Source organism: Thunnus maccoyii, chromosome 16 (assembly GCF_910596095.1).
Source record: "Thunnus maccoyii chromosome 16, fThuMac1.1, whole genome shotgun sequence".
Lineage (NCBI taxonomy): Eukaryota > Metazoa > Chordata > Actinopteri > Scombriformes > Scombridae > Thunnus > Thunnus maccoyii.
This window is the reverse complement of record NC_056548.1, coordinates 10369668-10394345: the sequence shown is the minus strand read 5'-3', so window position 1 is coordinate 10394345 and position 24678 is coordinate 10369668. Positions and strand designations below refer to the sequence as shown.

At 40.8% G+C, this 24678-nt stretch overlaps 3 protein-coding genes across 3 annotated transcripts; 1 reads left to right on the top strand and 2 right to left on the bottom strand.

Moving 5' to 3' along the window:
- The first annotated feature begins 768 nt into the window (after window positions 1-768).
- Window positions 769-7366, top strand: msl2a (MSL complex subunit 2a). The gene is made up of 3 exons (XM_042388846.1): window positions 769-1810; window positions 2930-4341; window positions 5314-7366. The coding sequence occupies exons 1-3, from the start codon at window positions 1669-1671 to the stop codon at window positions 5614-5616; spliced, it is 1857 nt and encodes a 618-aa protein (XP_042244780.1). The 5' UTR covers window positions 769-1668; the 3' UTR covers window positions 5617-7366.
- Window positions 7367-7412: 46 nt separating this feature from the next.
- On the bottom strand, window positions 7413-14272 carry LOC121881185 (tumor necrosis factor ligand superfamily member 10-like). The gene is made up of 6 exons (XM_042388847.1): window positions 13922-14272; window positions 12626-12769; window positions 11864-11909; window positions 11634-11750; window positions 9995-10248; window positions 7413-8933 (listed from the first exon to the last, which is right to left on the bottom strand). Exons 1-6 carry the CDS (start codon window positions 14033-14035, stop codon window positions 8724-8726), a joined length of 885 nt encoding a protein of 294 aa, XP_042244781.1. The 5' UTR covers window positions 14036-14272; the 3' UTR covers window positions 7413-8723.
- Window positions 14273-18545: 4273 nt separating this feature from the next.
- Window positions 18546-24151, bottom strand: nceh1a (neutral cholesterol ester hydrolase 1a). Its single transcript, XM_042388587.1, has 5 exons — window positions 23902-24151; window positions 21177-21432; window positions 20810-20879; window positions 20532-20703; window positions 18546-20426 (listed from the first exon to the last, which is right to left on the bottom strand). The coding sequence occupies exons 1-5, from the start codon at window positions 24040-24042 to the stop codon at window positions 19806-19808; spliced, it is 1260 nt and encodes a 419-aa protein (XP_042244521.1). The 5' UTR covers window positions 24043-24151; the 3' UTR covers window positions 18546-19805.
- Window positions 24152-24678: the final 527 nt, after the last annotated feature.

The following is a 24678-nucleotide window of genomic DNA, read 5'->3' as shown; positions in this document are numbered from 1 at the left end:
TATTTATTTGACAGCTTTAGTTACTCTTCAGATGAAGATTTGACACAATAGATAATATAACAAGCTTTTAAAATACAACACATTGTTAAAGATTAAACCAGTGGTTTCCAACCTTTTTGGCTTTCATGTCTTACAAAAAGCAGCGTGTAGTCAGGCTCACATTTCAGATGTCTTTGAGTTGTTAACAGCTCCACTAAATAGTGATTTTTCCCTCTAAACTTCCCACATGGTTTCATTTCAATGAATATTCAAATAATCCACCATTTCACCAAAAATCAAAGATCAGAGAAAAACTCCTAAAACCAAGAACAGATTTGTGTATCAGAACTTTGTTTTTTCTTCTTTCCTCTGCCATTAATCATCTCACGACCCCTCAGCTTAATCTGGTGACCCTTTAGAGGAGATCCTGACGCTAGCTAACTGTATATAAAATAGTTCAAAGTAGCTCCACCTCCAGCAGCTACAACAGTAACATGCTGCTTATACACTGATGCCTCAGTATTAATATATAATGATGTCATATATAATAATATATCAGACGGAACCATTACTTTTACTTTAGTATTTTAATTACATTTTGCTGCTAATACTTATGTATTTATCCTAAAGTAGGATTTTTTATGGAGGACTTTTACTTATAATGGAATATTTTTTACATAGTTGTATTAGTACCTTTACTTAAGTATGCATCTGAAGACACAATGAAGGCGCCGTGAACGAATTTGAATGTGAACCTTTCGTACACTACGGTAACCAGGGTAACTAGGGGAAGTCTCGCGTGATTATAATGCCTGGTCGAGAGGGGTTGATGCGAGGAAAAGTGGAAAATCGAATGATTGATGCATTTGTAAAACGGCTAGTTAGCTATGTTTCGGTCGCCGCTCGCCAAGTATTACAGTAAAGCGTATCACAATCGCAGGATTTCAATTTACAGTTTGCATTTCCCTCCTTCGCGTGGGGTATAAGGAGGTTACGGTTGAATTTTCGATAGCTAATTTGGCTAGCTATGCTAATGCTAGCTGGTTAGCTTTGTTTACATCAAGTGCGCGCCTGGGATCTGTTAGCTAATTGCTAACTAAACAGATTTGTGATATTACTAGCAGTTCATCACTCAGTTCGGCATCGACAAGGAGACGGTGTTGGATACTGAATGGGTCCTATGGCCAACACCGACCATCTCTCGTGTAAAGCGTTTGGCTGATGTCGTGAGCTAACGCTAGCTACATAATGCTAACCTTTTGATTATGGATCGTTTGATCATTTGACTGCACTGTTAGCTGTTGGGCAGCGTTAGAGATAATGTGGGTGATTATAAACAATGCTCTAAGTGGTCCGTATTAAAAGAAACTTTAATCGTGACCCGAAAGATCTCGTTGAACAGTAACGACTACAAACCGCTGATGCTAACTTTAGCTAGCCACCTGTCGAGCTAGCGTTGTGCGCGTTTAGAGATAACCGCTTCACTATGGTCGTTGTCTATTATTGTGTCTATTATTAATTCATATGTCTGCACTGACACACTCGGGTGACTGATTGTTGTTCCACCGGGACAGTTTATATTTCCTCCATCCACCCTGAGACTTGGCTAGCTGTAGCTCCGTCGCAGCGGGAGTCTGGATTTTTTTTTCCCCCGGGCCGTGCTTCCCTGAGGCTGCGGAGTACACCGCTATGAACCCAGTTAATGCAACCACCTTGTACGTGTCCGCCAGCCGGGCTGTACTGCAGTGTGACCCGCGGCAGCCTCACACCTTCGCAGATATGTACACACTACTACCCTTCTTTCGACAGTCTCTCGCATGCCTCGTCTGTGGTAAGCATCATGAAAACATTCGTATACCTTTATAACACATATCTATCATTGTCATGTTGTTTTGTGTCACTTCATTGCAAGACCATCATAGGTTTCCGAACCGCCAGTCGGTTTAACTTTACTGAGTGTTTCATAACCTTACTATTCATATTGACTGAAGTGTCCGTGGGCGTGCGTGTGCTCGCAGCAATTGACACGGTTTGTCGTGCTCACCACCGTGGTCTCCTTAGCAACCGAGGCTGAGCCCCAGTCATCTGTCCTCTTGTCAAGACAGATGACTCCTCTGTTGTTGTGCCTGCTGCAGAGCCATGTGTTTCCTATTCATGGTTTATTTACTCACTCAGCTTAGCCAGTGGAATATCAACACTGGCACAGCTTGCATCTAGAGCTTGGCACCATTGACAGGATGATATATCACGATATTTCTGATCTCTGCCTATTATGCAGTTGTGTTTTTGGTGTGGTTGTCTGTGCTCCCATGCAGTAATTAATCAGAACTGTGGATTGGGTGATGTAAGCAGGAAAAATCAGTAATGTGAACATGATGGTTCAGCCGGTTGGAGTATTCTTTGCTTTATTTCAATAAAATAGAGAAAGTCTGGAAAATGCCAAGATTTGAGGTATTGTTCAATGGAGCATCAATTAAAATCTCAGATGATATCATTGTCATAAATTGTGATATTGATATAAAATGTATTGATTTCCCGTCTATGCTATATTAGTTGATTGACAGATAATTATTTGGCAACTGTTTTTATAATCGATTAATTGAAAATCAAGCAAAAACCTCTGTCACTCAGTTCTCCAATAGGGGGATTTGCTGCTTTTCTCTGCTTTATATCATCGTAAACCGAGCATCTTTGTTGGACTATTGGTTGAGCAAAACAAGACCTTGAGCTCTGGGAAATTGTGATTGGCAGTTTTTAATTGTTTACAGTTAATCAAGAAAATAATCCGCAGATTAATCCATAATGACAATGATTGTTAGTTGCAGCGTTAATAGTAATTACAGCTGGGCACAAGCTGGAAGATGTTAATGAGTCCTGCCAGTTGATTGTGCTTTAGTTGCTGTGCACAAGTGCAAAGTGGATTAACAGCTGCCTCTTGTTTTTGTCTCAGGTAAACTGCTCCAGAATCCCATTTCCCCTACACATCCAGAGTGTCAGCATTATGTCTGCTTGGGCTGTAAAGGCCAGAAGATGCAGATAAGGACATCGTGCCGCAGATGTAAGGACTATTCCTGCTTCCAGGAGAACAAACAGCTCTCCTTGCTGGTGCAGTGCTACAGGAAGCTCTGCCTATATGTCACTCATTCGCCTTTGCTGAAGTCAATCAGCAGCCATGCAGGAGGGTCTCCAGAGGTTATGGCCTTGCTAGAGGAGGTGCTTATGTCACATGAAGAGGAGATAGAGACAGAGGACCCAAGTCTAGCACAGGAAGATGTGAATCCCTCTGACCCAGAGTCCCTGACCCCCACAGAGGCGCCACCTGTTCCTGCAGAGCTCTCAGCTGTACCCCAGAGCTCCTCCTCTGATCCTCCCTGTTCCAATGGACCGCAGGAATGCAATGGAGATGTACTGGAGGACCTGGATCCATCTTCTCCAGAGCTGGAAGTATGTGAGCTGGTAGAGGAGCAGCCACAGGCAGGCCTCTCTGTATCCGATACTGGTTGTGGTGGTCTGGAGCTGAGTCTGTCCACTGGACCTTTAGCCCCAACTCCAGGCACTGTGTGCTCACTCAGGGATGGGGAATCTAGCAGCAGGGAGCTGGAGGAGGGGGAGGTGTTGCTCCTTAGTGTGGAGGAGGTATTACAGACTTTGGATCCCCTTCAGCCCGGTAGAGATTCCCCTCATACACACCCAGAAAGGACGCACACTCACACACACATAGCCACAGACAGAGCACACGCTCAAATGTACATACAGCTGGACGCAGCTCACAACTACACACAGATTCAAACAGACAGGACTAACACAGTGGCAAGCCTTGGTGCTCACATACACACATCTTCATTCGATCCTCCTCCAAGTTCCAAGCCCCCACCAGTCCGCCTTAACCGCAAGCGATCTCGTTCAGAGAGTGACAGGGAAAAGGTGAAACCTCTTCCTATCGCCTCCATCCTGCAGGGCTCCTCCTCTCATGTACACACTCCAAACCCCTCTCATACACTGCACACTCAACCGCCCACACCCTCCTTAACTGTACCAGCACACACATACTCATCCCTTCCCAATGGAGCACCTCCCAAGCCCAGTCGCCCTGCACCAAACCACAGTAAAGGTGCGAGGAAGCACGTCGATCCGGGCCCTAAGAAGCCCCATGCGAAGGCTCGCAGCAGTGGAGGCTCCAAGAACAAGGACAGGAGCAAAGACCAGCGATTGATGTCAGGCTGTCTGGTGCCTCCAGCACCTGTCAGGCCTCCATATAAGAAGCCAGTGGAGAAGAAAGGCTGCAAGTGTGGCAGGGCCACCCAGAATCCCTCAGTGCTGACCTGCAGGGGGCAACGGTGTCCCTGTTACTCAAACCGCAAGGTGAGACTACGACCATTGCATGAATGAGATTTTTGGATTCAGCTTTTTTTCCCCCACAATCATAATTGCAGAAAAATAAGTGTTGTTAGATGAATTGATTCCCCTTTACAAAAGTACTGATAATGTTTTAAGATGTGACACAGTGGTTGCACAGGTGAAATATTCGCATTATAATGACAGAAAGCAAAAGTTTGTTTAATCAGCACTTCAAGTGTAATGGCATCATGTGATGTGATTGACTGTAGATTATTGTTACATTGTTATTCTCTTTGTTAGGATTTCTGCATTGTCATGGTTATTTTAACTTGGGCTGCAATTTATGATTTTCATTATCGATGAATCTGTGGATTATTTTCTCGATTAAACGAGTAGTCGTTAGGTCTATAAAATGTCCAAAAATGGTGAAAAATGTCGATCACCGTTTCCCAAAGCCCAAGATGACATCAAATGTCTTCTTTTGCCCCGACCAACAGTCCACAACCCAAAGATATTCAGTTTACTATTATAAAGGGCTAAATAACCCCAGAAAATATTCACATTTGAGAGGCTGGAATCAGTGAATTTGGACATTTTTTCTTAAAAAATGGCTCAAAGCGATTATCAAAATAGTTGGTGATTTATTATCTGTCCATCGACTAATCAACTAGTCATTGCAGCTCTAGTTTTAACATGTACCAGTTTCTTGTGGCAAGCAATGGAATCAGTAAATCTCAAAGAGGCAGTGTCAGGCCACCTGAATCCGTAAACAAAAAACTCCCCACCTTTGATTCATGGTATCTAGAAACTCTCTGTCACTGTATTTACAAGTTCAAATGGAATTCCTTACTGAAGGCAAAATTTTTAAGAACAAACGTCTTCACGAACATTAAGGTACTTGTGGTGAGATCAGAAATCATTTTACAGGTTTTATGTGACATTGTTGTGATGCAAATAGACTTATGTTCCTCATCCGTTCTGCATCATCTTTTTCAGGCGTGCTTGGATTGTATCTGCCGAGGTTGCCAGAACTCCTACATGGCCAACGGTGAGAAGAAGCTAGAGGCCTTTGCCGTGCCAGAGAAAGCCTTGGAGCAGACGCGGCTCACACTCGGCATCAACCTCACCAGCATCACGGCAGCCGCGGCGCTCCGCAACCCGGCGACCACCAGCATCCGCGCGAACACCCTCCTCAACGTCGCCACAGCAACGGGAACCCCTGTAACCACAGCCTTCCTGTCTCCCAGCCCTCCGCAAGAGCCCAACTACGAGGACAGCCTGGAGCTGCTGATTGGATGAGAGGCTGGGACTCCAAAAAAACAAAACAAAACAAAAAACAGACAGCTCGGTGCTGATTGAATGTGACGGCTGATCATTGTTTCTGTCAGACAAACCTGTACCTTTCCCCTCACAGGGGAGGCATTCTAAAGGCAGCTATGGGTCTGTCCTGTCCTGTAATCTGCTCTTCTTCTGTGTTGGAAAATGCTGAGTAGTAAGACTAGCATGGGTGTGCCAAAGCCTCCTGTATTGTGCCTGTGTGCCAGTGTGTGTTGTTGCCTGTCTGTAGTTAAACACCTATACCCGGTTCCAAGGTTGTTCTGTATTTCAGAGGTGCTTTTTTGTTCATAGACCACAGTCATACTGTAAGAGGCAATAGGAACCCATACCAGGTTTTGTGTTTGGTAGTGTGTGCGCACAATTATAGATTCAAGTGTATGTATGTGTATGTATGTATGTATGTATGTGTGATTTCTGGACTATATTTGGTGCATAACGACAGCAAAAACATCATATCGCAGTCACCTGTTACAGCATTTTCCATGTTTGAGTATTACTCCATGTATGTTTTAGAAATGCTTAATCGGTGTCAGGACGACCCTTACTAATCCTTAACCCCGTATGTTCTCACACCTTAATTGTGAACGAATCTCGTGACTAATCTGTGGAGAAGTTGTGTCTCACACAAGACTGTATGCCTTTTTCTATCTCGACTCGCTCAATCGAAGTACTGTTGGCTGTTAATGAATTTGTCTTAATGAACTTGACTGATGCAGGCATTGTACAGGCAGCAAGATAATGTCAAAGCACTTGGCTGGATCCACGGTTTCAATGTAAGTGTGTGTGTGTGTGTGTGTCTCTGTCTGTGAGTGAGTGAGAGAGAGTGTATGCGCCCGCTGAGATTTGTCGTAATGTCAGTGGGCAGGCGGATGGTGGGTTGTAAGCACTTAGTCTGATTGATTGGCCAAATTACAACTGAAACCATTCTTGGTTACCATAGCAATAGGAGCACCAACAAGGAGCCTCCCAGCTCTCGTGCACACACGCAGTTGTTTACAGTATTGCCATTTATAGACTATAACTGACTTGTCTTCAAAAATATTACACCGTTATGTTTTGATTATGGGGTTGTACATGACTGTATGTGTGTGTGTGTGTTTAGATAAACTGAAGCCATAGGTTGTCAGTGTGCATTTTTCTCCTCCCCAAGTTGTAGTGTCCCAACTGATTAGAGACCAACTCAGAGACTATTTTTGATACCAAGTTTTCAGATTTGGTACCACTGTCTGTTTTTTTTTTTGTTTGTTGTTTTTTTTTTTTTTTTTTTACATTTGTGTTTTGGTTAAAGCACCTTGAAGCCCTCCTATAACTCAAGAGGCTGTGTATTGTCTGTGTTTTGTGTTTACTGTCTCAGCTGTAACTACAACATGTTTGTCAGTCCAGTCATGGTGACCAAAAAAAGAGACTGAAGAAGAGAGAGCGAGAGGACTCAGGCTGACCAAACAAACACCTTGGTTCTCCACTCATAGGCCAGGAAGTAGCAGGTGGATTACAATATGATCAGCGAATATGATCTATCTTCCTGCGTGTGTTTCAAAAAATGTATTTCTTTTGGGCATTACTTGAACCCTGATTAGTTTTTGGTATTGTTTTTTTTTTATGTAAAAACTCTTGTTTGAGGAGTGACTCTTATTATTGCTGAAACATTCACTGCCATAATATGGAAACATGTAATACAACATGAATTAAATGATAGTTTTTTACTTTTTCAGTTTTGTGTCTTTTTGTGTAGAGGGGGAACCTGACTCAAGTTTGCTTTAAAATCTTCACATTTAATTTATTTGGCATTTTTACCACAACTGTGCAAACATACTTAGCAAAGCAGTAGATGGATATTTGTAGTTGTAATTTACAGACGACATGTTCCTTAAGAATATGGTACAATTATTAAAACTTTCTCACCACAAGGTCAACTTAGTTGTTCTTGAGTTTTCAATCATATCGCACAATCTTCCTCAGCAGATGGGAGTTGGCCGAGAAATATATGTGACTTTTCATCCGCATCGGCTCAAAAGTGAAGTTTGAAAGTTTATTCTTGACCTTGGAAACAGTAGTTGACAAAAACAGTTTCACCACAGGGCGACTGGGTACGCTCCAACTGCAGAGGAGGATCGTGTAATATGATCGAAATCTCCAGAACTGCTACTGAGAAGTACTACTACTTGCGCGTTTGCAGATCAACAAGAGCAAACTTTTGAAACTTAAGGTACAAATATTGTTTAGCCCTGAAAAATGTGACTATATAGTTGTGCATTACACTGAAGTCCAACCAAAATTAGTTCAAAACGGGGCCTGGGAACAGTAAGAAATGTCCCGTGTGAACTAATTTGACATCATAAGTATCAGAGAATATCTGAAGTGTAAATGTGTCAGAAAACACTAAAAACTCACATTAATACCAGATCAGTGCCTCTCTTTAAGGCCACAGGACATCAAAGATCTGTATCACACCACACATTCAAGACATTAAACCACATGTACTGTAAACATAAAAGACGCTTCATTCATAATAACATCTTAAATCTTGTCTCGTGGCATTTTTTATACATATTTTTTTCATAAAAGTGTCATGTGTCCAACACCACTGTCATTTCCTGCAAACTCAACTGTTGACTGTTTGACCTGCAGGCAAAACAACTCTGGAACTCAATAGAAGTCATTCAAACACGAGAGCACAACAGCTGTGCTCTGAAAGCACCACTTAATCCGGGGTTGCTCCGTCTTACTCTGTATTCTGTTTGCCAGCCTTAAAAACAGAATTAATATCCTGGGTCAGGTTTAACTATGACCAATTATTTTGTCACTTCTGGAGTAAATTCACACCAAATGGCTCTACCTCCTTGCCATTTTGGGTGATTGAGAGTCTACCACTGCAGCTCAGTTTGATCATAACCCTGCAGCTTCACGGCCCTGAAGAAGTTCCTTTGCACTCCTCACAGTCCGTTCTTCTGCTGTCCCGTACCCTCAGACATATTATCAAGCAAACCCCTGACATTCGGGTCCACCTCTGTCGATGTCTTTTTCAAATCAGCCCAGTCTAGGACACCTCTATATGAGCTTCTCTCCCTTTAGCCCACCAGGAAGGCCCCGAAGTAGCTGGCTCTCCCGTCCATCTCCATGGCGCTGGCATTGCTAACGGTGATGAAAAGGCGGTCGGCAGGCTGTAGAAACGCAGTACCGGCCTGATGCAGAGAGAAGAGGCCAGGCTCCTGACCCCGAGGCCAGCAGGTGCTCCGGGATGATTTCATCAGCAGGATGGGAACTGTATAGGAACTCATCTGTGGACAACAACACAAAAACAACAAGATCAAAACTTGAACAGAAGGTTACACGGCATGATGCATTACCAAAACTGGATTACACCTGCTCTGGGGCCTCAGGACCCTCCGTGGGACTGAAGTTCTCTATGTGGCAATTAGTTGTAGGGGCCCTGAGTTAAAATCTAGTTGTAAGACCTTCATTATTTTAGTTCATATTGCACTTACATGGGGCATATTCCTATATAAATCTGTGCTTAATAAAGTTACCACAAACTAATTACTAAGTAAGATGTACACGATGCACAATGAGAGTTAAAGCATTAATCTGGCCCTGTGCACGTTGTATTAGCATGTAACATTATGTTATAAAGATTATATTTTTCTGATAATATCTGAAATGAATATCTTCATTTCTGAATATCGGTGCACTCAAGGACGCTCTGAGATTTGAGTGTTTGTTTGCATTAAGGAGCTGAGCTGTCATAATATGCAAACAATGTTCTGTGCTATAGTCCATACTACATGCTGATTCTGAGCAGGTTTTAAGAATTTAGCGGATTCACACTGGAAAAGTGACAAAATTAAGTATACTTAAAAATGCCAGTTTGCATACTAAATCTGCTTGATTATTGAGTGTGCTGTTGATGGACACTATTGTTCCACAATACAATGCACAAGTTGAATGGAGGAGCTTACAGTTGCAAAACATTCAAATAAATTACACATCTTGAATCCTCTTTTCTTCTCCTACTAAATTGGAAAGTACATTTAATTCTTGTATATATATTGCAGAACTGCTATTAACTTAATATAGTACATACTATAAACTATTTGTATGTGGTATTATATTGGGACACAGCTATGTGTGGAATTGCGAAAAGGACTATAAAACCATGGTCACTTCTTGGATCGTTGCAGCCTACTCTCATTTCTGGGATGCAAAAGTGTCCTTGAACACAGTTTTAAAACAGTCCTTGCTCATTCATAACTGTAATTAAAACAAATAAAATCTAAAAAATCTCTCTCAAGCACATTATAATTCCAGGTACTGTCCTATAATAAGATGCACAAAGACTAACCTTTTTGTAGATATACTGGAGAAGCTGCGCTCCTTCCTCCTCCTTCGTGTCCCCCGCCTCACCCTTTGCCTCCACCTCTGTCTCACCCACGGAAGAGAGTCTGAAGTAAGTCTGTGCATAGATGTAATAGAGGCCTGCTCTGGGAACCAGCAGCTCTCCTCCCTTCAGCTCCATATTTTCTAAGAAGGACAGACCTCTCTGGCCTTCCCACGCTCGGATGCGCTCCCCCAGGTAGCCCCTGCTGCTCCGCGAGCCTGCAACAGCACATATGCACATATGTATACACTCGTATAAGCACAGACACACAAGAGTTGAGGCCTTTCACCATGATGTAATATAAATCACTAGAGATGTGTTTAAACTGTCACTGCTTGTCAAATAAAAAACAAATGTTAAAGAAATGTACGGTCTGTAAATAATGCTTACAGATGTGCTCACAGACCAACAAGTTCCTCTCCAATATGTGCTGGTGCTGAGAAAAAATCTCTATTTTTAATTTCTACCATGTTTTTTTTAAAAGTTGAATTACTACAACCACATGTTAAAAAGCACCAGAAGATGAGATCCAGCCATCCAGAGTGGTGTGTGTGTGTGGAAAGAAACTATCAACCTTCCAGATTTATGATATTTAAAAATATGTTCCTTGTGGACAACAAAATCCTTAAAGCTACTACAGTATGAGTAGAGTGAGAATTTTGTTGACTTTGGCGCCCCCAGTGTTAGTATAAAAAAAGACACTGTGACCCCATTGTTCCTCACAGATCCAACACAGAGATAAATGGTTCAGCCCCTTCATCAACGCACAGTAGACTGAACAAATTTGAATCTAACTTTTCTACAAACAAAAACTTATTAGAGCAATAAAGTCACATAGTGGCTTCAAGGAGAGTAAAATCAAATAACGATTGGCTGTTTGGAAACTTTTATATAGCAAAATACATCAAAAACTAATGAAATAAAATGATTGAGCAAGTTTATATAGTAAAAACAAACGTTCCTGCTTGATACTTGAATACTTCATGAACTGAGATGCCTTTTCCTCACTGTTACAGATGTGTATTTTCTTAAATTTGGTGATAGAATAGACTTTCAAGTAAAACATATGAAAAGTAGGACCAGGAGCGTCCTGATTGTTGTATGGTCTGTTATGAATACAATATAGCTGTCATGTCTTCCACTTCCAGCGCCCCTCTCTCCCCTCTTTTCCCCTGCTTCTCTGTACTCTCTACTGTCAAATAAAAATTCTGTTAAAATAATCTTATTGCATGAAAACTGTATTATGTACGGACTGCCATACTCCTGAAACTTATTTGCTGGATAAGCATAACTGACACACTGACAGGCAGAAACTGTGGGACCCTCCAGGTTGTGAGAAGAATAAAGCAGCTGCATATCTGCAGGTCCCAACAGAAAGGTAGGTATGAAGACATTTCTGAATCTAATAGCAGCCTGGGACGCCTCGAAGCACATTCCTCACCTCTGGCCCTGGAAAGGTGGCTGCTTACTTATATGAGTGTTGTGATGAGGTGTCAAGAGAATCACAATTCTTATGTTACGGCTATCAATTATGCTTACAAAAACAACTTCATGTGTGTCCTGCGGTCACATTTACTTCTACACTACATTAAAATATCTTCACCCTCTGCTACTGGAGGCTCTGTGGAGGAGACGACACCGGTCACGTGGGCTGCGACTTTGGGAAGAGGGACTCCTGGGACCCCAGGGTTTAGGATAGGCAGCACTCCTGTAAGCTTATCTGCGGCAACACAGGAAGATGGATAAGAAACACAAACAAGACATTTTTAGTGGAAAAAGTCATACTTATGCCCATTAGTAGTAATTGATAGTCAATGCGGGCTTTGTTCTTACTTCTCATAGCAGTGGATATCTCCTTCTGGAATCTGTCTGTCATCGTCTGAACGAAAAAACACCCGAGAGAGAGAGAAACAGAGATAAGGAAAAGAGAGGATGTGTCTTCTCCACTTCTGTTTTTGTGCCTTTTAGGGAATTATAAGAATCTTAAATCTAAATTAACAATATTAATAGGTCACTGGGGAATCATGTCATCCTCACTCTGGGACTATAAATATGTCCACTGTTGACCCGTAACTGCACTATTCCCCTTTGTGTGGGCCTGTTTTATTTAGAGTTGATGGTGAGAGGAATGGTGAGATGCATCATTTTTCCCCAGTGGCTCCTGAACAAATGTATGTAATGTATAAACAAATAATAAGTATATAATGAGCACATATTTCTAAAAATATTGCAACACTGTAGGAAAAAAAAATGACTTGAAAATTGGCAGTGGATTCTGAAATATGGTCAGAACGAACCACGCTCCCCAAAAATATCAGACTGCTTTGTTTTTGCAAAAGGCCTTTTCACACAGAAGATATTTTGACATGTCACAGGTGTAAATAATAAAATGAATGATGGCTGAATTCTATTTAGGTGCTTCAGTTTTAGGTTCCTGGTATTGTGAATGCGGACTCGCTGTCACACTCATTGTCATTGCTTACTACACCTGTGCTTTTCCGACTATGACAAAGTCAAAATGTCTACTGTGAAAAAAGCCTAATTGTATATACACAAATTGAAGTTATATTTAAAAAAAAAAACAAAAACAAAAACCTTTTCAATGTGGTAGTGGAGCTGTTGCGTGACTTGCCAGCAGGGGTCACTCTTCTTGTCCTCGGCTGTTGAATCTTCGTACTCGAAGCGCATATTTGCGTTCATCAGACAGGACACGCTGCTCCGAGAGAAGCTCTCCTGCATCTGTCAATATAAAAAGAAGTTAAAACTACTGACACTAAAGATTGTTTTCATTATTAATTAACCTGCTAATTATTTTCTGGATTAATCGATGGATGTATCAACACATATGCTCAGTAAGAAACAATAGATCATGCTTTTTAATGATTTTAGTACAGCAGTGGGACCAATATTCACTGTAAAGAACAATATCATATCATGTATCATCATTATAATGAAAACAAAACCAAAATGTTCAATACATATTTGAATCTGGACAAATTTAAAAAGTATACACAAAACATTCATTATCAAAACAATATAGTCTCTTGGTTATTACAGTAAGCAAAATATAGTAGTAGAGGTTGAGCCAATAAACACATTTATATGCACTTAAAATGGTCACAGGTGAGCAGCTGGGCGTTTAATTGAGACCATCAGCCAATCAGAGGTCAGGAGCAGCTCCATCAGCGTTGTGAAGAGGCATTAGCAACTTTTTTTCTGGCCTTGTCATAATATCTGCTCAAGTCTGAAATATGTTGCTTTTGGGTGTCACAACCCCCTGACTCCTGACCAGCCTCATTTCCTCCGATTGTTTTCTGTTATCTACTTTCCCAACTTTCACCTCTCTCATTGTCCAGAGAGGGGCAGAAAATTCCTGCATGGTGAAGTGGGACTTTTACACCACATCTCATTAAATATTTAGTATTTCAAAATATGTCTCCAAAAATTATCCTCTGTTGAAAAAGAGAGTATTAAGCAGTACAAGTTTGGCTATTTCATGACATATTTTATCTGATATATGGCGCTACTAGATCTTTCTTCACTCTTCCAACAGTTACATACAATACAGTACACTTTTTTGTATGAAATGTGTCACATAAATAAGGTTTTATCACTATTATTAATATTACTTATTATCTATGGTTGTAATTTCTCAGTTGAGGACGGTACTATTTGTCATGTCTCATGCCTATAATCCTATGGAGACTCTTAAAATTGTGTCACTGGTGTGGTATCCCTCTGAAATTAATGGTGGATCATTAGAAAGCTCTGAACTATAAGTAAAGTAAACATGACAATATGAGTCATAGCTCCTCTTCCCCCAGCTAATTTGATGCACCCACTATGTGTTAGATCTGTTTGATTAAAGGGGAAAACAAAAGTTTATCTTACCGTGTTCAGGACTTTGTTGAAATACATAAAACTGACGGCAACTGCGATGGTCTGGAGGAGGACTGCTGCGAGTATGATGAGCCCCAGACCCTGGAGAGACATAGAAATTGCCATATCGCAGTGTGTGAAAAGCACCCAAATAAGTCCCGGAGAGCAAGAAGGTACTTTCAGCGGCAGGCTGGACAAGTCAGATCAAGCTCTGCTGCATTTCTACTGAAGTGAGAGAGAGAGAGAGAGAGAGAGAGAGAGAGAGAGAGAGAGAGAGAGCAACAGTTTGAGAGAGAGCAACAGTTTGCAGGTAGGTGGAGCACAGTTTCGAGGGTTACAACAGCCTCAAGATGTCACTCTTTGCTGCACATGCATTTTCAGGCCGCCTTCAAATCCGGTCGGAAATGTGGAAACTGCGAGCTGAGCGACAAACCAAGTGACCAATAGAAGAGTTGTGTTGGCCCCATGGGTTGCAGAGATATGACATTAGATGACAACAATGCATGAAAAGGTGATGCCAATATGATGTGACGTATTTTGTGAAACTTTAACAGGACATGATAGGCTAGGGTATCATATATGATGATTTATTTATGGATTACAGACATAAAATAGCCTACCCCAAGGGATAACATGTTTAAGTGGACCAATTGGACATATGGAATATAAATACACATTTCTTGTAGAATAGAAGATTTCATCTTGCATTTAAAACAATTGCTAGTTCAAATGTTGAGCAAACAGAGACTTTTAGTTTCCCATTCTTTAAAGTAGGACTTAACTGAGAACTTTCTTGAACATTTATTTATAACTTCTTTTTAAGTACGACGGTGTAATTGTGTGCAGCAGATGTAGAAGTCTTTTTTTATTTGAAATTGTTTACTCCCTGATGCAGCTCACCTTAGCTTTGTTGCACTTGAATCATCAGTGTTCAAACATCAGCCATAATTTATTACTGGGTCCATTTAGTTTTTATCTCCAGCCAAAAGCACTTCAATGCATTACAAATTGTTTTTTATGACTTTCACTTTATTAGTTTGTTAGATGAGGCTTTTAGAGAGAACATGGAGGCCCCGGATGGAAACAATCAGTGGTAAAGGGAGATGCTGTTTATCTGTTCAAAACGATAGTTTTACCAATTTTTGTAAAACTTATAAATTGTTCTCTTGCTGGTTAATGGACAGCAGCTGCAGATCAATTTAATTAATGTACAACTAACACTGTGTAATACTTTACTGTACGCCCAAGGTGCATTTTCTCCTCTTGATTCTTGGATTGCAGATCAAAGTACCTCTGAATGTGTTGTCATATAACACCAAAAGAATGTGCGATGAGTCAACAAAATTAAATTGAGTGGAGCAGATGAACAGCATCACTGCATGAATGTTTGGGTATCAGTGCAATGATGATTACGGATCATCAGCATTTTAAAGTAAGATGAGAAAAGGCCTTTTTTCCCTTCTCTTTCCTGCTATTGTGCAGTGATCTGAGAGAATGCTAGCCGATTAGTGCCAAATGACCCGCCATTGTTAGGGCTTTGGTGTAGCCCCGAGTAGTATTGTCACAGGGGAGTTATTCAATCTGCAGAGTTTAACCTTGAGTGGTTCCTGCGCTTTCATTCCTTCACCTCAAACCGCCGCTCCCATTGTCAGTGCGAGGAAGAGAGAGTGGAGCTGAAGGAGTTCACGGCTCCTGAAGCTACATGGCTCTCCTAACAATCAGGACCTGCATGTATACCACATTCACACCGGCGCACATGTAGTGATGATGTTCACACAGTTATGCACATGCACCATAAATTTCATAGTACGGAAGTAGAGCCAAATAAATCTGAAAATGTCATTGGAAGTGTAAATGCGTACAATAGCTAAGGAAGATATGTATTTAATTTGTTTCCTTCACTGATTAAAATCCAAACATGCGGAAGACAAAGTGATAAGTTGTTCCTGTGCTCCTTTAAGTGATTTAATTCCCAGGCTTGTCAGAGAGAAGGAGGGGAGAAGGTGAGTGATATCTGAAGACTGTCTGGCCTCGGGCAGGGAAGATAACACCCTGAGAGACATGCCTGTCTACAGTCCCATGGCAAACAGAGAGAGAGTGTTTGTGGAATTGTGTGTGTGTGTGTGTGTGTGTGTGTGTGTAAATGCAGTGACAACTAACTAAAGAATGTTTTAACATTTTCTTCTGCCTTTTTCCACTCATGCCGGTGACCTTTGACCTCTGTTGGACACGTCCACATGCAGCAGACTTGCTTTAATCCTCCGCTGTTTCAAAGCTTGAAGGAACAGACAATTTAGGAAATAAACTTTTAAGCTTTGTTGCTTAAAGTCAAATCAAGTAATTTTTTATTTCTATAGCCCAACATTACAAATCACAAATTTGCTTCTGGGGGCTTTCCAGTCTGTATAGCAGTGTAATATCCTCCATCCTTCTGCTGTTTTCTGTGGGTTTCCACACAAAATTTCATTGTATTGCATAATATGCCAGTAAAATGTCTCATGTCCTTAGACCCTAAATTCAGAGGAAAGCTTTAATGAAGAAATTGTGAGAAAGAAACCACAGGAAAAGCAGCAGAGGTGGAGTCCCTCCTCCAGGACCGACAGATGTGCAATAGATGTGTGTACAGAATAGACCAGGTAGCAAAATTACAGAAATACAGCATAGACAAACAGGATGACAAAAGTTATACATAGATTGATAACATATATGAAGAATCTGGGGCTACCGCCTGCAGCGGTGCACCTGGGAACAGGGGGAAACCCCTAGCTTGCCAAAGAGTAAAAACTACAAGTTGTGGTTTTATGGTGGATTATATATTGGACTATTTGTTAGGTGGGAGTAGTGATTTCCTGAAGTCTCTGTTGGTTGCTTGACAACCTCACTGTGACAAGACCCCAGGAAGTCACTGCTCCCAGCAAGGAAAATAGTCCCACGAATAATTAATTAGTTAACTTTAGAGGTGCTCTTAACTGTTTCCCACTTGCCTCCAGTCTTTATGCTAAGCTAAGCTAACTGGCTTCTAGATATGGAAGTGCTATTAATCTTCTCAGCTAACTCTCATCAAGAAATCCAATAAGCATATTTCCCCAACATCCCTTTAAATCCCTCGGCTAACACCGAAATCATTGAAAACGTATGTCTCTCCGTAAGGAACGCTGTGAAACTATTAGACACAGTGACTCAGAACAAAGTATTTTCCAAACCCCAAATCTGAAATCAGTTACAAAAACAATTGGAAACAGGAAAGCATTAAGAGAGCTGCTGCCTCTCTGGAAATGAAAGCCGTTTTCCCCCGAAGCACAGAGCTTGAATGATACCCAGAAGACATGTAATGGATTTAAAGGACAGATCACACTCCATGCACCCCCTCCTCTCTCCCTTCTTCTCTCTCCTCCACTCCCTCTTCTCCCTCCCCTGAGGCTTCTCCTCCCAACGTTCCTCCTGGTAAAGTCATGGAATCTCCCTAAATTCCCGTCTGAGCACTACAGCTGTTCATTGTCTTACTTATAAAACAAAGACTGGTGCTACGGCAGCACAATTCATGCAGACAGTTGCCAATGACTTAAGTGTGTCAGTGGAAGGGTGTTTTCCCTGATCGGAAACTACTGTATCTGAATGTGGGAGCGCTGAAACAGGATGATGCAATACACACAGGTTAGCATTTTTAACTGACAAATCCCTATCAATTCTACCATCTGTTATTTTGGCCTTGTTTCTATTTTGAGCTCATTTTAATTCTACTTTAAGTTGAAAATTAGGGTTAGACTACAAATAGAGTAAGGATTAAGGTTAGGCATGCAGTTTTGGGGGTTAGACTTGAGTTTAAAGTCAGGTTTAGGTATTAGGAAAGAACACATGGTCTTTACAAATATTGCATTACATGATTTATAAGTGTGCTGTTAGATTTAGACCATAGAAGTTTTGTGCTCGTCTCAAACCACTAGAGGGGAGTGTTGCATTGATAATTAGTGCAACAGGAGTTTCTTGACCCAGATATGCATTCCCTCTCTCTGGTGCAAAACAAAAGCACGTCTGATCTTTAAAATGATTGAAATCAGTTCCATATGAGAGCCTTCATTCATGCCTTTCAGGTGCATTCAGATATCTGTTTTATTAGAGAATGACAAGGGTTTTTTTCTCCTTATTGATGAATGTACCTGTGCTGTGATAAGTGTGATTAGGAATATTTGACATACAATATGAAATGAGAAATGTCACTTCAGTCACACAACTTCTAGTTAAAGGTACAACTTTCACACCTATGTTATGAAGGTTGTTACAAGGCATTCTGGGAAACAGGAACTTCACTAATGAGACAGATTGATGCTGAAAACTACAACAAATAAAAAACACCTGAGGACAAAATAAGACTTAGCACTTGTCAAAGACCATAGATCACATATTTGTATATATTTTAATTCATCTCTCTCTTATCTTTCTCTTCTCTTGCCTTTTCTTTAAAATAATAATCCTGTGTTGCTGTGCATGTGACAATAAAAGCTCTTGAATCTCTTGAATAGGCTGATGATGTACAACACTAAAAGTCTCTGTGGGTGGACCACCTTTGTGTTAAGCAACTTATAAAAAACAAATTGCACTTTATGAGTTTGACATCATGTTTTTTATTGACATCCATTCGTTCCTTCATAAATCACAACATTGGGCAGAACAGAGACTCAAAGGAAATTTGTATCCCGTGTGAAATGTTCAAAAGAACTAAAGGTGAAATTATTTGTACCTCTGCAGATGATTAATTATACTTTCTGTATCTGAGAAAACCAGATGGGCATAATCAGATATATTAGAAGTGCCAACAATGTATATAATAAATGTTATGAACCTTAAGGGAATAATGTTTCTTATTACTGATTGTCAGATGCCAGGGTCATTTGTGAGGGAAGACATGTTTCATGTTTTTTTAAATACAGGGAGCACAAGATGTTGAATGAACACAAAAACAGTTGAATACTGTCCACAAGAAAAGGAATCAATTTGTTTGTATCTTAACAAAGCAGTGTGCCATGATTTCTGTTGGAAATTTATTCTTTTTTTGGTTAGAGTATTTATAATATTTATTCTGCATGTCCAACAGGAGCATCAGCTTTGTGTTACTGTCAGATTCAAGAAGTGCTTCCTCTGTTGTTTTCATCCATGACGAACACACACGCACACATCCAGCCTGAGTACACAAAAGAAAAATATAGCACGAACACTCTTCTTCCTTTCAATAACACTGAATACTGTACACTCTTAAAACTGCTAGATCGCATCACAACTTATTTTAACTTAATTTACTTAACTTAAGTTTTAGTTAAATAAATTAAGCACTTCAACAATGGTAAGGCATTGTTTATTTGTGGAGTATTATAGAAAAACATGACTAGTTGGGTCTATAAATCACTGTGCTGCAAACTGTTTAATGAGTTCATGAATTTATAACTTATAATACTTTTATTCTAAAAGTTACGTATAAAACCAATTACAATCCTTGTGACATACAGTATACTACTCGTGTGTTTGTGGTGCGGGGAGGAATCGGTGGATTTGGTGCCTCCTGAAGCTGCTTGTATTAAACTTGCATCAAGTATTTTTGTTAGCAGATCACAGTGTTAGCTATGTTAATATACGGTATTTGCCCTTCTCCACTGCCAGCAGAAAGATAACTGCTAGCAGAACTAAAAGATTCTTCTAATAATCATGTAAACTTGAAACGTACCCATATGGACTTTGTTTATCTACAGAAACATGAGGGCCCTGAGCTTAGATCTTACATGTTTATATAAAGAGCAGATGTACAAGCCCTTAGCGAGTCTATGATTCACAAAGCAAGAGATAGTGCATCAGTGGCACACATGCGTGCACCCATTAAGACACTTACACAAACACATACACACTTCTATAAGTTGTTCTGCAGCCAGTTGAGGTAACCCCTGAGCGCCCTCTTCCCCACATCAAATTCCAGCGGCCACTGTATAAAGCTGAAACATCCGTGGAACCCGTCCTCGTAGTGGTCGCTGGTAACCGTCACTCCTGCATCCTGTAAGCGCCGTGCATACATCAGGCCATCATCCCTCAACACGTCGTACTCGCATGTCAGGATGTACGCTCGCGGGCCTTTAGCCAAAACCTCCGGCCCCGCCAGCAGCGGTGCCGCCCGTACATCCAGCAACCCCGGGACCTCCTTCACAACCCCCTGTGACTCCTTTTCCACGACGAGAGGCTTGTAGTTCTTCTTGTATTTCGGGGCCAGGAGGACAGACCAATCTAGCCGTGCCCTAAGCTCTGGGGTGATGATTGAATGGTGTAAAGAGCTGTGGTTGTTCACCAGCAACTGGGACTGCAGGGAAAGGTCAGCATTGAGGTACTGCAGCCAGAACCGGACCATGACGGGCCGGTAGAGGATGGGCATGTTTTGGTTCTGAATATAAGAAGGTGTGTTGAAGTCCAGAGCCTGGAGCACTGGATAGATCAAAGCCTGGACACTGAATTTCACGCTCATACTGTCATCAATGGAAACCTGGGAAAATAAAGACACACATGAAGCCTTGTATCTTCATGTCTTGCTTTGCAGTATATTTACTATATTTACATTGTTACACACATCCCTAGCTTATGTGTTTACCTCCTGAGCAACTGCTGCAGCCAGGTTTCCCCCTGCACTGTCCCCAGACACGGCCACACGCTCAGGGTCGATGGTATATCTGGCCAGAACCTCTGGAGATAAGAAGTGCTTGGCAGCCGCGAGGCAGTCTAAATACGGCACCGGAAAGTGCACCTCAGGATACAGACGATACCTACACAGACAGGTTGCAACTGATGTTTAGAAATCTTCACAGTGTGTGGCATAATTTCTTGTTTACTTGTTGAAACAGAGAATGAGTGTTGCAAGATTAGACTTACTCAACAGAGACCACAACGGTGTTGAGCTCGTCAGACACCATCCGGTTGATGGCATCATATGACCCCTTCTCTGAGGAGTGTGAAAAAGTTAAATGAGCAAAAAATCTACAGATTTTGGAAGACTTAATATCTTAATGTTCTGTTGTTGTATTTTTAAGAGACAAAACTCACAAATTAGCCTCTTTCTGACTGAATACAAGGATTAGGGTAAAAATAACAACGGAACTGATGAGAAATGATAGTAATATTGTGCAACTGACACTGTGTGTGTGAAAAAAAAGATGTTTATGGTCTCAAACCATTTACTTCACATTTTTTCCTGACTTTCAGTGTATCTTCTTAAATCTGCAGTAACACCTGTACTCACTGGCGCTGCCGAGAGCCCAGCCCCCTCCGTGGAAAAACATCAACCCTCTCCTCAGGTGGCCCTCCCCTCCAGCCGGGGGCTCGTAAACACGCACTGGGATGCCAGCGAAATCGATGTCGCTGACTTTCACTCCGGGCATAACCCCTCCGCCGGACTCAGAGCCGAGAAACCTCTTCATGACACCCTCGAAGCCCTCTGTGGATTGTCTGATTGATGTGATGTAATGGTCAAAGCCCAGCCAATGCTTTAGAGAGGCCTGAGGACAGAGACAAATGAGACGCAAGACTTTTTAAAGCAATGAGTGAAAGAGAGAATGCATTTATCTAATGGCAGTGACTTGAGACACAGAAATACTGTCTCACCCAGTCACCTTTGTCCTCCTGCACTGTATCTTACTGATGTGTCTGAGTGTGTCTGCCCTTCTCCCCAGAAACATCTTAGAGTGTCCCAACACTAGGGTTCAGCCAAGGCCGGAGGATGCAGCTGGCACAGCAGGGCTGAAAAACCAGCCAACTACTAAACCGAGAAATGATGGCCTTCAGAAAGATTTTTAAAAAGGTTTTATTATCATTTCATTAAGTTAATTGTACCACTGCGGCAAGATTATATGAGTTCTGAATTCCACTTAGGGATGTACCGATCCAACTTTTTCTCTCCTGATACCAATTCTCAACCTCAACTCAAGGTATCTGCTTGACTGAGTACCGATCTTCTACCTGTGCTGTCTTTTGGTGAATGAAAAATCATTTTACACTCTGGTGGAGAATAAAGTTGTATTCCATTATCAAAAATATATTTTACACTAGTAGGATTTTAAAAGTACTTCATCATATGTAAACACATTCTTGTGTGTAATGTCAGCAGCGAAAAAAAGCAATTTATCTCAGTGTATTTTAAAAACATTTCAGCATCTTCCCCTACATCACGCTAAAACTAGACGCTGTGAACAGTTTGAAATGTTGGAAGAAAACGCAATTAAGTCAAATATTTAAAGAAAGGTGGCAGACTGAATGATCTGCTTTATAAACAAGTGAAATGATCTCCTCTCAGTGGATTTTTCCACTTGCTTTTGTGAAAGTAAGATACAGTGAAAAATTAAATGATGTGTATCAACAATGTTATCTTAAGTAGCACATAAATCAGAAACCTCCCTCAGCCAGTGTGACAATAAGACAAGGCGAGGCAAGTTTATTTACACAGCACCATTCAGACACAAGGCAATTCAAAGTGTGTTCAAAGGGCATAGAAATACACTGGAAATAAGACATTAACAAAACATTAAGGTTGAATTTAAAAGACATTAAAACAAGAAGACAAAAAGATGTTAAAATTGCATGTAAAAGCAAATAAATAATTAAAGATTACAAAGAAGTTTAATTTATTGGAAAGCTGCAGTAAACAATAATGTTTTAAGCCCTGATTTAAATGAGTTGACAGTTTCAGCAGACTTCGGGTATTCAGGAAGCTTGTTGCACAGGTGGGGAGCATTAAAGCTGCTTCACCTTGCGTGGTTTTGATCCTGGGAACACTGAGTAGACCTGTCCCAGATGACCTGAGTTGTCCGGATGCTTTTTAACATACAAGTAAATCAGAAATGTATTTGGGCGCGAGACCATTTAGTGCTTCACAGACTAGTAATAAGATTTTAAAATCTATCCTTTGACACACAGGAAGCCAGTGCGGTGATTAAAGGACCGGTGTAATGTGCTCTATTCTCTTGGTGTTATTGAGGTCTCTGGCAGCAGCGTTCTGGATTAGCTGCAGCTGTCTGATTGATTTTTTGCTAAGACCTGTGAAGACACCATTAGTATTTGCTAATACCTATTTGCAAAGACCTAAGATTTTTTTTTGCTAAGACGTGTGAAGACACCATTACCACAGCTACCACCATTACCCCATTTATAAGTAACCGATACCATGGCTGTTGGCCTACAGTGCCACTTTCAAAATGTAGAACGAAGGTGAAGGTGAACAGTTCATTGTCCTTACACAGGCCAAGAATAAAAAGCTCTCCCCAACGGCTACGTTGCACCAGTTTAGTGCCGAGACACACAGCCTGACAGTTTCAAAATCAGACTGTTGAATGACTCTTTCACAACGTTTACACATTTCACCCTGCCATCACTAATGAGCCCTAATCAAGTATGAAAAGATACCCTTTTATCTGGTAAAGAGAAGTACTGTGAACTACACATCATTTAAATCCATAACTGTACATGATGTTCAATCATTTCAGGACATGATGTGCTTTAGACTTTTGATTTTACAACTCAGCATTTCATATAATCTGATCTAAAATTACTACTGAGCCTCATCAATAAAGACACTAGTATATTAAAATGTGGCTTTTCTGGGTTTACATAATTCAACTCATGGCTTTTGTATGTAGGGTCAAAGTACATATTTGCACTGGGTATGTTATTGTGTTGAAGGCTCAGAGGTGTGTCTTTTATCAATGCCACTATCAGTTTTTCTTAACTGTGCAGATATGCAAACATGCAGTGCGTGCAAAAAACAAAAAAAAAAAAAAAAAAAAAACTATTGTAATTAACTGCTATTAATCATATTTGACGTTATTTAAGGAACAAATAATGAACACAGAGATGCTTAAAAAAAGATTTTATGTAGCATAGATCAACATAGCTGCAGCTGCACACCTGCTGCAGGCATCCCACGCACATCTGCTTATGTTTTAGATATAACGCACTAAAAAACCAGCTCTTACCAGGTGCATCGCTGCTCGGAATCCACCATCCAGCAGCATCAACTTCCAAGGCTCCTGGATGGCATCAGGTAGCGGGATGTAAACGTAATAGGCAACCGCCACCGTTAGTGACACTGTAACAACAACCGGTAGCAGCCTCATCTTGTCTCTGACAGCTCCAGTGTCTCTGACTGATCAGCTGACACAAAGATGACCGAGTAGCTGATACTGTCTGATTTGTCACTGAGTGGCACTGGGAGGGCCAATCAGGCTCCAGAGTTAGCACCCAAGACAATTACTTTATAGGACCGATAAGAATTAAAAACTTCCGTTGAAAATCTTCAAAATAAACCCTTTATTATGGACCCGTGATGTGTAAAGGTTGTTTGATTAATTAATTGTTTGTTTAACCCTCATCCCTCCAACGTATTTAACACACAACCCCAAGAATAAATTACTTTAAGAAACAACCATCATAACAAAATATTATTAAACTTATTTCTTCTCAAAACATTATTAATTAATATCATCTGGGGGAAAAAACAGATTATTATTATTATTATTTTAGGATAGTTACAATTAATTTTCATATTGTGACCATATTGTGACAAAAATATAAACTTTTATTTGATACAAATTGCACTTTTTTCCAAGTACAATTTTTCCACAGCCTTCAAAATGTCTGACCCCCGGGACCCCAATACATTGGTATTTTTAAAAAGCACTAATTGAAACAGAAACAGAAAACAATGATATGAAGTCATTGGGAACAAATTGATTGACAAAGTCATAAAAAAT